This window comes from Eucyclogobius newberryi, unplaced genomic scaffold (assembly GCF_026437365.1).
Source record: "Eucyclogobius newberryi isolate DKJ021-1_F unplaced genomic scaffold, fEucNew1.0.hap1 SCAF_19, whole genome shotgun sequence".
In the NCBI taxonomy this organism is placed as follows: Eukaryota; Metazoa; Chordata; class Actinopteri; order Gobiiformes; family Gobiidae; genus Eucyclogobius; species Eucyclogobius newberryi.
In genome coordinates, this window is record NW_027315823.1 from 665,109 (window position 1) to 677,267 (window position 12,159).

General features: G+C 42.5%; 1 protein-coding gene across 2 annotated transcripts in view; it reads right to left on the bottom strand.

Moving 5' to 3' along the window:
* Positions 1-12,159, bottom strand: part of mtss1 (MTSS I-BAR domain containing 1) — a 63,477-nt gene that overhangs the window by 18,985 nt on the left and 32,333 nt on the right. For both annotated transcript variants that reach the window (XM_072451428.1, XM_072451429.1), the window contains exons 4-6: positions 3,479-3,563; positions 2,112-2,203; positions 1,454-1,528 (exon numbers count right to left, since the gene is read on the bottom strand). In XM_072451428.1, the coding sequence (XP_072307529.1) occupies positions 1,454-1,528; positions 2,112-2,203; positions 3,479-3,563 (252 nt within the window). The remainder of the gene's footprint in view (positions 1-1,453; positions 1,529-2,111; positions 2,204-3,478; positions 3,564-12,159) is intronic.

Consider the following 12,159-nt stretch of genomic DNA (forward strand, 5'->3'; position numbering starts at 1 on the left):
TCGCCTTATGTTAGACGCCCCTCCCAAAGAGCCGGTCATGTGACTGGCGCTGCCCAATCAGACGCTGCCGTTTCCCCGTCCACATCTGCAGCAGTTTAAGAGGCAGCAGAAGAAAACATGCTCCGCGATGTTGGGGCCACATCACACACAGCTCTGTTTACTATGGGCGGCCCCGAACTCGGCTATTTCTGGACCGGCCGTGACTGTAGGGGCCGACGTCAAAATGTATGTTTGGTTTGAACCGTTCTTTCCGAGAGGGCGGCGCCCATCTTAGCGGGGACAGAAAGATCAGTGGAACTAAATGGAACGAAGGTGTAATTTTCTGAGTGGGCATCATCACAAGAGATGTACTTTAATTTCTGTTTAGTCTGGGTGAATTCTTCAGTTTAGACTTTCTTTAGACCTGCATGATCCTGGTTTAGCACCGTTTTAAGTAAGGTCAAAGTGGTTTGGTTTCATTTTAGACCTGTTTTAGTCTTATTTTGGCTTGGTCCTGCCTGGATTTAGCCCTGGTGCAAGCACTACTTTAACAGTGTGCTGTGGACATCTATTCATCTCATTCATTGCATTTAATAGTCGGTTTATTTTCTTTTTACGGGATTATGGATGAACCAAATCTAAAAAAATAATCAGTAATTAAATAAATATGGCTCTCTCTTCCGAGCTAATTCATCTCTCGTCTTGTCATCGAGTCAAAATCTCGTTCTCTTGTATTCAATCTTGTCTTTTGTCTCTTGCACCCCTAGTGGTCAGACAAAGCCAGTGACTCAGTTTGCGTTGTGCCCTTGGCCCTCGGTCAAAGACGTTTGGCCCCTGTGGACGTTTTGCCCCTGTGGACGTTTTGCCCCTGTGGACGTTTTGCCCCTGTGGACGTTTTGCCCCTGTGGCCCCCGTGGACGTTTGGCCCCCGTGGACGTTTGGCCCCCGTGGACGTTTGGCCCCCGTGGACGTTTGGCCCCCGTGGACGTTTGGCCCCCGTGGACGTTTGGCCCCCGTGGACGTTTGGAGCGTGGCAGTGTGAGCGCACGCGGCGTCGGGTGTTAAACGCTGCGGTCCTCGGGTAACCACGGTGACCGCAGGAGTGTCCCTGTGATACTTGAGAGGTGGGGGCGCGGTCAGGTGACTGCTGGGAACAAGTGGCTGGGGTTACCGTAGCAACACCCAAGCCAAGTTAAGACACGAAAAAGAAGCTGTGAAGTTGTGTCAAAACTGCAGCGAACGCCAAGACCCACGTTTGACACGAGAGGTTTGAGGACAAAGCAGAGGATTTAGGGCATTTCTGACAACCGTGAAATGTGGGGTCAGGGTGGGGTCAGGGCCGGGTCAGGGCGGGGTCAGGGCGGGGTCAGGGCGGGGTCAGGGCCGGGTCAGGGCCGGGTCAGCTGCTTACATAAGAACTGTGTGTTTTCTGTAGACTGACATATCCGAGCTAAAATATACTAAATGTTCTTACCTTTCTTGACTTTCTTCTGCAGTTTGATGGTGTCAGACGACTTCTTCTTTATGTCCGTTCGAGCCTTTTTGTATTCTGAGCAGAGATAACACAAATATAAATGATATAAATGAGCAGAAAATGGACAGTTTGCAAGTGCAATCAGCAATTTTGAAATGCGATGTAGTGTTTTGTGAATTGCTACAGAAAAATATCAGGATAAACGACACAATTGCAACTATTGTTTGACACTGACAAAAAGTAAAAAAGTAAAAGTATAATAATAAACATTAGGAGCAACTAGAGCTACAACAATGAATCAAATTGTTGTATTTTAATACTAGTATAGTTAGTATTTTGATAACCAATTTATCTTCTGTTTTTAATCAAAATGTCCAAAAAGAGTCAATTATTGCTGATGCTTTTCCTATATATTTCAATCTTTATTTGGTTGATAATGTACAGTTTTTACAAAATCTCATTGTACAATAGAAATTTGACTTGAAATGAAAAAATAAAGTGTTAGTTGCAGTCCTAGTTGTAATAAATGAACAGCAGAAGTACTTATTCAACCCTGTACAGATCAAATCTTACTGTAAAACATAAAAAATATTTTAAAAATGCTTCTGTATCAATGTACTGAAGTGCTACAGCGCCGATGCAGACGTCCTGATTGTACCTTTGGCGTGGTCCTTGTCCAGCTGACTGGCCGCTTTCTTCCACTCCTCCATCTTCTGCTCCAGAGGAGAGATCAGGCCTTCAGACAGAGCCCTGGACAAACACAAACTGTTCTGTGAGAAACGTTCAGTTCTGGAAAACCAAGAGGAGCGCGGACTGTTCCAGAGGATTCCACTGTCGGGTAAAAGCTCCAGAGGAATTTCAAACATGAATCACTGTCATTCCATTCAAGACGAGCACGGATCTGGACCGAGCACACATCTGGACCGAGCACACATCTGGACCGAGCACACATCTGGACCGAGCACACATCTGGACCGAGCACACACGGATCTGGACCGAGCACACATCTGGACCGAGCACACACCTGGACCGAGCACACACCTGGACCGAGCACACATCTGGACCGAGCACAGAGCACACATCTGGACCGAGCACAGAGCACACACCTGGACCGAGCACACACCTGGACCGAGCACACACCTGGACCGAGCACACACCTGGACCGAGCACACACCTGGACCGAGCACACATCTGAACAGAGCACACATCTGAACAGAGCACACATCTGGACAGAGCACACATCTGGACAGAGCACACATCTGGACAGAGCACACATCTGGACAGAGCACACATCTGGACAGAGCACACATCTGGACAGAGCACACATCTGGACAGAGCACACATCTGGACCGAGCTATAGAATGTCTGTGAAAAATGATTCAAACTGCTTAAGCTTCAAATTTGAAATGATTTTGACGACTTGGCACAGTTTCAGTTAAAAATAGTATGAAAGAACTATTCCTGAGAGTTTTCAAATATTAAAGATTTTTGTCTTTTAGTGGAGCCTAAACCAGCAAAAACCATGATAAAAACAAAACAAAAAAATTCACTTGATCAATGACAATTATTTTCCAAACAACTCGAATATAATTGCATTACTCAACATTCTGCGTTCTGTCGTTTCTCCATCCACTGCAGTGCCATCAGCAGAGGGAGGTAAAGGACACTTCAGCTCACCCCACAACTATTCACTTCCTCAACAAAAGGAAAGAGGAGCAGCTCATTTAAAAGGAAAATAAAAAAATGACTAAAAGAGTCTTTCATTTTGGTTGTAATAGTTGCCTTGAAAAATATAGAAATACAAGCGACCTCAGTGTGAGCGGGCCCCAGGAGCCGCCACAGGAGCCTCCACAGGAGCCTCCAACTGCTTGTTTCCATGGAAATAGTGTTGCTTTGACAATAATATTCCACAGTATGGCAGAAAAAGAAGGAGAATGTTCCTAGTGGTTTTAACGTTCTACTTCCATGGAACCGTGCAGGTGACGTGACATCATAGATAAACGTGCTGGTTAAAGTGTCTCTTACGTTGTGAACAGCTTGAGTTTGGACTCGATGCTTCGGTGCCTCATACACATCCGGGTCAGTGCGGATCCAATCTCCTTCGTCGCTCCTTGTGTAAAAGAAATGGAAAAGTCATAAATATAACTTGAAAACAGAAAAGTGCAATTCAATATTTGTTGCAGTTTTTACAATAGTTTCTGCCTGTGATTCTGATGCAGAGAGATTAGTTTGATCGATTTAATCCAGCAACACACTGCAAAACACGCCCACTCACACAAACCAAGCCACTCCCCTAATGCAGACCTCAGGATGATAACCACTCTGCCACAGTAACACAGGGAGAACAAGCACACTGTACAAACTCTGGTGTACTGATAGTTACTCTCCATTAGTAGTAGTGGTAATCGTACACATTTTTCCCACAGTATGCTCAGATTTGTGAAGTAGTAGCAGTAATAGTAATTAAAGTAGTTGTAGTACCAGTACAGTACAGTACAGTACAGTAGTTTTAGTAATACGTTACAGTAACACATTTTTCCTTCCGCATTTGTCCACAAAATGAAGATGGTATTTCAGTTTTTTTATTACGTACATTCAATAAATTAAAGATGAAACAATATTTGGGCTGAGAATGTTCAGTATTTATTGCGTGTATATTTTCTGCGCACTAATGAGGATTTTTATTTCATTAATTTATTGCATCACATTCCTATAAGTGATCTGTTCTTCTGTATCTACCTCTGGATCTACCTGCGTTGCACCAATGAAATTTCCCCATGTGGGACAATAAAGGAATATCTTATCTTATTCAGATTTGAGCTGCGGAGCTTCTGAAAAAGTAACTTCAACTGTTGCATCCGGCTTGTTATTTGGTGCAGTTTGTGTTTTTAGTGATATTTAGAAAAATGATGTTATTGTGCCAGACCTAGATAGAAGTGGTAGAAGTAGTGGAGGTAGTGGAAGTAGTAGTAGTGGAAGTAGTAGAAGTAGTAGTGGAAATAGTAGTAGTAGTGGAAGTAGTGGAAGTAGTGGAAGTAGTAGAAGTAGTAGTGGAAATAGTAGTAGTAGTGGAAGTAGTGGAAGTAGTAGTAGTGGAAGTAGTAGAAGTAGTAGTGGAAATAGTAGTAGTAGTGGAAGTAGTGGAAGTAGTGGAAGTAGTAGAAGTAGTAGTGGAAATAGTAGTAGTAGTGGAAGTAGTGGAAGTAGTAGAAGTAGTAGTGGAAATAGTAGTAGTAGTGGAAGTAGTGGAAGTAGTAGAGGAAATAGTAGTAGTAGTAGAAGTAGTGGAAGTAGTAGAAGTAGTAGTAGTAGTGGAAGTAGTGGAAGTAGTAGAAGTAGTAGTGGAAGTAGTAGAAGTAGTAGTGGAAATAGTAGTAGTAGTGGAAATAGTAGTAGTAGTGGAAGTAGTAGAAGTAGTAGTGGAAATAGTAGTAGTAGTAGAAGTAGTAGTGGAAATAGTGGAAGTAGTAGAAGTAGTAGTGGAAATAGTGGAAGTAGTAGAAGTAGTAGTGGAAATAGTGGAAGTAGTAGAAGTAGTAGTGGAAATAGTGGAAGTAGTAGAAGTAGTAGTGGAAATAGTGGAAGTAGTAGAAGTAGTAGAAGTAGTAGTGGAGGTAGTAGCGGTGGTGGTAGTGGTGGTAGTGGAGGTAGTAGCGGTGGTGGTAGTGGAGGTAGTAGTGGAGGTAGTAGCGGTAGTAGTAGTAGTAGTACTGCTACTACCTCCACTACTACTTCTCCTACTTCCACTAGCAGCAGCAGTAGTAGTAGTAGTAGTGGTGGAGGTAGTAGTAGTGGTGGAGGTAGTAGTGGTGGAGGTAGTAGCGGTAGTAGTAGTGGTGGAGGTAGTAGCGGTAGTAGTAGTGGTGGAGGTAGTAGCGGTAGTAGTAGTGGTGGAGGTAGTAGCGGTAGTAGTAGTGGTGGAGGTAGTAGCGGTAGTAGTAGTGGTGGAGGTAGTAGTAGTGGTGGAGGTAGTAGTGGTGGTGGAGGTAGTAGCGGTGGTGGAGGTAGTAGCGGTGGCGGCGGTAGTAGTGGTAGTAGTGGCGGTGGCGGCGGTAGTAGTAGTGGCGGTGGCGGTGGCGGCGGCGGCGGCGGCGGCGGCGGCGGCGGCGGCGGCGGCGGCGGCGGCGGCGGCGGCGGCGGCGGCGGCGGCGGCGGCGGCGGCGGCGGCGGCGGCAGCGGCAGCGGCAGCAGCAGCAGCAGCAGCAGCAGCAGCAGCAGCAGCAGTAGCAGTAGCAGTAGCAGTAGCAGTAGCAGTAGCAGTAGCAGTAGCAGTAGCAGTAGTAGTAGTAGTAGTAGTAGTAGTAGTAGTAGTAGTAGTAGTAGTAGTAGTAGTAGTAGTAGTAGTAGTAGTAGTAGTAGTAGTAGTAGTAGTAGTAGTAGTAGTAGTAGTAGTAGTAGTAGTAGTAGTGGAGGTAGTAGTAGTAGTAGTAGTAGTAGTAGTAGTAGTGGAGGTAGTAGTAGTAGTAGAGGTAGTAGTAGTAGTAGTGGAGGTAGTAGCAGTAGTAGTAGTAGTAGTAGTGGAGGTAGTAGTAGTAGTAGTAGTAGTGGAGGTAGTAGTAGTAGTAGTAGCAGTAGTAGTAGTAGTAGTAGTAGTAGTGGAGGTAGTAGCAGTAGTAGTAGTTAGTAGTAGTAGTAGTAGTAGTAGTAGTGGAGGTAGTAGCAGTAGTAGTAGTAGTAGTAGTAGTAGTAGTAGTAGTAGTGGAGGTAGTAGTAGTAGTAGTAGTAGTAGTGGAGGTAGTAGCAGTAGTAGTAGTAGTAGTAGTAGTAGTGGAGGTAGTAGCAGTAGTAGTAGAAAGGCGTTTGAGCAGTAGAAAAGTAGACATTTTCCCAGAGCGTTGCCTGGTGTTTGGCGTGTTGCGGCTCAGATTTGCGTGACATTTGGACGGGGACACAAATGTAGACGCAGACGGAGTGCGAGCGCAGGGACGTGGATCCACAGTGGCCTTCTGTCCTACACCCGCTCACATAAAGACGGCTTTGTGGACGCCGTCTGGAGGAGACGACTGAGAAGGACTGTTGAAAATCGGTGTGAAGTTTGGTGGAGACCGTGAGAAAGGCACGGACAGAACCACAGAAACAGCAAATTCAAGGAACGTTCTTGAGTTTTTATTACAGACGCTTGAACGAAAGAGGAATATTTCAAACATCTTTTATCGTAGCTACTGAAGTATTTTGTTAAATTTGGACCAGGTTCTACATAATATTGAACTGTAACATATAAGATCATCATTTCACTCTGTAATAAGCAGCAGATTGTCATTTACATGTTTTCTTTTTGAAAACGTGACATTTTAGAACTACATATGCGTCACTCAGAGTCAACTAAGAACAGGGATGTGGGCGGGGACAGGGGATAGGTGAAAGCGTCACGCTCCTGGACAAGGCTGTTGTGATTTCGGGCTTTACAAAAATAAATTGAATTGGAAAACTTGGATTTTCAAAACATGCAAGAATCAATCGTACATGAATTACATCATGACTATAGTAGGAAAACCAGATTATCATCGTTCTTGTCCTTTAAACACTCTTGAGTCTCTTTGCTTTGGCATCTCATGTATTCGAACTTAAAATAATGTCAAAGCATAACTGACAACTGTGAAGTGATCCCACATCAGGATATGTGTTAGAACACTACTGGCAGCAGAGGGAATTATTAAGGGGAAATAAACAAAAGCTAGCTTGCCCAAGACATGCTAATGTAGCATGAAGTTGTAATGAACGTGATTTGAGGCAGAAATGCTCAGCGCGAGTCTGGAGATGATTTATGGCCTTATAAAACTGCACAGGAGACCTCTGTCTGACCAGAGATTGACAGAAATATTGGCCGATATTTGCACTTTTAGCTCATTGGCATCGGCCAGTGAAGAGGCAGTAACTTGTTGATCATGTAATAATGGTCAAAGCAGCTCTTGGGTAGTGTTTTATTCTGAATCCCCAAGCATTATCTCATCCAGTGAATGCATTGTCCTTTTTCTGCTGCAAAAGAGTCTAAAATGAAATAATTCTGTTAAACAATCAAGCTTAAATGCACAAAACGGGAATACACTGCTGTTTTATACGTTTGTAGGTGAGTTCGTAGTCAATTTAAATGTTATAAATTGGGGAAAAATGATCAAAATCAGTCTGACTATCTGCAGGGCTAAACGGCCATAGTCTCTCTGGATTCTGAACAACTGTTATCATCATCTCTATCTATGATGTCACAAATCTGGGAAATGTGCAGTGTTTTTTGTGAGGCTCAGAGGACGAGGACATGAGTCATCAAACAAACACGAATGAAGCTAAATACAACTCCAGGAGTGTTTCTGATGCACAAGAAGAACCACCAAGTAAACCGGTTCCTCGACATGTGGTTCCCGTCTATATTTTAACCTATTTCACCTCCATAAAACCGTCGCCACAGCTTTCCAACTCTGTCTGTGTCTCTGAAGTCCAGATCTTTATGGACCGCCTCCTGGAGCGTGTTCTCTCACTCCGACAAGAACAGAATGACTCATGGGACTCACAGCGAACGCGCAGCAGCCCACAGCGCTGAGTCACCGGCCCATAGAAACCAAAACGTACCAAATGAGAAGGAGATAAGAAATCAAAGTGAGCGGGGGGACAGGAAGTGATGTCACCGCGCCACACCTGTTCACATGAGCTGTCCGCGCCTTTTGGTTAACGCCCGCCTCATTTTGACTTTGTCGGAAGTTCAGTGGAATTCGATGACGGGTCGAGATGTTCGGATTGCGGCGTTTGACTTTACATGTGCTTCCTGTGCTACAGCGGCAGAGTGGTTATCCTGCCGTGACGCCAAGATCGATATTGTGGGCTGAGTGGATGTATATATCGCCACGAGTATTCTTTAGGTATAGTACAACATTTGTGTATTTTATATTACGTTTGAGCAGGGAGAGGTCATAGACACACAATGACACCTACATTTGACTGTCCTCGTTTCCCAAGTAAATGCAAATAAACCATATGAACTCGAAATGGACTGGGAAGAAGACATATGTTAAAGGGGTGCACCTCTGGAACATGGGATAGGGACAATAATGGACTTTAAGCTTTGTTTTTACAACTTATGAATAGTTCTTTCTGTGTCTAATGTCATTGCTTCTTTAATAATGTCCAAATATACTGTACATGTGACTAAAATAAATTAATCTAACCAAGACATGTGGTTGTTGAAATGTATTTGGTTCTTAAAATGAGGGATTTCTCTCAGAATATCATGTGCATGTATTGTTATGTATTGTATTGTTATATGGTAATAGTATTGTGAGCTGGGAGCTACTTTGATTGGCTACTCCAAAAAGTACTGCGCATCCAGAGCCAGAAAGCGACAATGCTTTTTTGTGATATTGAATTGTCTGTGTTCAGCTGACAGGAACATAAGGCTGTCACAAAGTTTGGATTTTGAAGGGATTTGAACTTTTTGAAATGCTAAGATCGCTCTCAGCCCACTTTAGTTCTGCTCTAACTTTATTATAAATGTCAGTTTTTGATTTGATTTAAGTTTTCCCTTAAAAAACAAAGTTACATTTGTTTTCAGTATTATTTTATGAACAGAAACTTTCTCCAATGTTTTTACTGACGGAGGATTGGCCCAATTTAAAGCCTGAAGCTGATCTGTGACAATTAGACGCAACAGAATCTCAAACTCGTTTAATGGCCACGCCCTCCCTCCAGGTGTGTCTGTGGCAGAGTGGTTAGCCCATGCCACTCCGCTAAAAGGAAACTGGAGCGCACGGCAATCACAAGTCGCTTCCACCTTTGCAAACAGTGACTCAGGAGTGAATAAATACACAAATACAAGGATTAAATTTGTTCTAATACAAGAGTTAATTTGGGATTTAACGAGGATTGCACCAGGTCTAGCCCCAAGTCCTGCTAAAACAGAACCAGACGGTGAAAAGGCTCCCAGCAGTTGTCCTCGTCTCCAGTTATGAGAAAGAGAAGTCGTCTCCAGTAAATGCCACATCCCATTTGAAACACCCTGGAACAATGGTGCGCTGCGGGCCCTGTGGCGGGGCCCTGTGGTGGGGCCATGCGTGACTCCGGCACGAGGCGTGGATCTGGCGTTTAGGCGTGGTTTTATTTACCTTCCTACACAGTCGGTGAAGACACCGGCGTGTTTTACAATCGGTTATTGCACGCTGAATAAAACAAAGTCTGCAGCGTTATCTGCGACTGATTAAGAGTCTGGGAGAGTTTGGAAATATAGACAAGAGCTGGATAATATAGATAGAGCACAGTTTGCAGTTATGGAGGCGGTGGAATATAGTGCAGTGCCTCGTCTTCATCTCATAGTGTTCAAGATTTAGAGTTATTGTACGCAACTGATTCATCCAGTGAGTATTCTTTTAATAATTACTGTTAAGAACACAAAATGCCTGTTAATAGCTTTTTACTAAATTTAGCCCCAGTGAAGTCAAGGTGACACGGTGTATTCGGGGACAAAACTTTGATCAAAACAAAGATAAAAAAAGATGTTTCTGATGACGTTTTGAAGTAATGCAGGCCACGTTCAAGCCAGAGAATTATATGAAGGCCATAGACTCCAAACCTTCACTGAGAGGTATACGACGCAGGAAACATGTGACATCATCTTTTATCGTCAGGCTACAGTTGACAAAAGAAATTAGAGTAATCAACTATAAGGGGGCGTGACCCGCTTTGAGAACCACCAGGTCTTGTTAAAGGGAAAAGGCAGATTAAACTGTCCAGTCCAAAAACTCCTAAATCTAAATTGACACGTCTTTTCTGAACAAATGTAGACAAAGACAATGTCTCAAAGTCAAAACTAATCGAATAATCAAAAAGAAAAATAGCCAAATGAATTGCTAACCAAACTGTTAAGCTGCCTATGACAGGTCGGACGACTCATTGAACTAAAAAGTCTTATGTATTTAACATTTTGCAAAACATTCTAAAAATGTTATCACAGAAAAGCACGTCACTTCGTGTTTGTAATTGATGACATCATACTAGGAAATTAACCAACAAACACTGGGCAAAAACTCATTTAATGTCACAATTTATTTAATTTGACAAATAAAAAATACATGAGAGCAACTTTATTTTGTCATTATGTTTAGAAGGTCCAAAAAAGTAGTTTCCTTTGTGTAATTCATGCATAAACCTTGTCTGGAATGAGCGTGATGTCACTTACTGTCATTTTCTATAGATTTTTCACCTTTTCTGCACAAATACTTTCTCAATTGATGTAAAACTATCATTTATATTTACAACAGGTATAAATCCACCAGATAAAGTCAAAAACAGAAAATCGTAAAAACCCGTCATAGGTACTTTAAGTTGAAGCCCAACTTCAAACAATATGATTTTGAAGTTGAAGAACAGTTAGAATAATGCAGCTTTTTGAGTTCTTATTTCCTTTCTGCTGCGCCAAACTCCACATTTAGCTCCTATTCAAATGCACTCTTCTCATTTGTTTATGCGCCAAGTCATTTTCCTCCAGTCAAAGTTTGTTCTGTTTCTACCTCCGCCCCGCCCGTCTCCACCTCCGCCCCGCCCGTCTCCTACCAACATCACACCAACTATTTATATAGCAACAATTACAAAAGACCAGGTCCATGGAACTCCCGGTTATTGCACCCTGGGAGTTCAGACTTGCTGAATCGATGGAAGGGAAAAGTGTAAAATAAAAAAAATGTAACCGGACAAGATCAGACAAAGTGATGTAGGAGTGTGTCTTTTATGGTTTTCAGCTGACTCACAGAAACGTTTTAAGAGAAACGTCAAGGCGATGGACGGAATGTACTAATCCGTGATGCTCCGGCGCTCGAGAGAAAACCCTTCTTCTCATTATTTAACAACTGTTTTTAGATTTGCCATTGGAAATAAGATTCAGATCACACAATTGGTTAATTTAGACACGATTATGTGACAGATAAGCTGATATTTTTGAGTTTTAACAACCTTTTAACTTATGAAAAAGCCTGTTCCAAATCCACGTGTCTTTCAGATCCATCGTGGTCAAACAGATCAAACCAATAAGAGTCCAAACGGCTCAGGAACACTAAACTTAATGTATATACGGTACACAGAGTATCCAATGTAATGAGCCACTGTTCACTGTTCATTTAGTTACATAAAGTTGTGCCAAATGCAGGGTTGGCGTCACTATTGAAAGTGATTTTAAATTTGAAAAAACAAGTAAATTCTGTTGACAAATCTATTTTATCACTTGAGGTTTTTATCTGCGGTAAATTGAAACCGTTTTTTCTCTTACGTTTGAACAAGTCACGCATGCTTTTATTTTGGAATTTGGCAGTGAAACTTATAACTGGAAGTAAACTAAAACACATCAGCAGGATGTTACGGTCTTTGCACTGGTTTGTGTTTAAAGCTCTGGAAGGCTCCTCCCCCCATGTCTCACCTTAAGACCCTTTATTCTCTGGCTTTTAACACTGTGTGAGTCCTTTGTGTTTTATTGGTTTTACATTTTAATTATTTTCTAAAACAGTTGCTCTTATTTGATTTGACTAGTTTTATTGTCAGGACTAGTAGAGTTAAACAGAGATATAGGGTCCTGTATATTTGTGTATTTGGAAAAGGTTTTTGTTTATGAAATGTGCTATATAATTAAAGTGGATGGGACGTGTTTAATGAGCCCAATTTTAATTAGAGAGATAGATACATAGAGAAAAGTCAAACAGGAGATGATCATGGTCATGTTTTACAGCCATGTATTA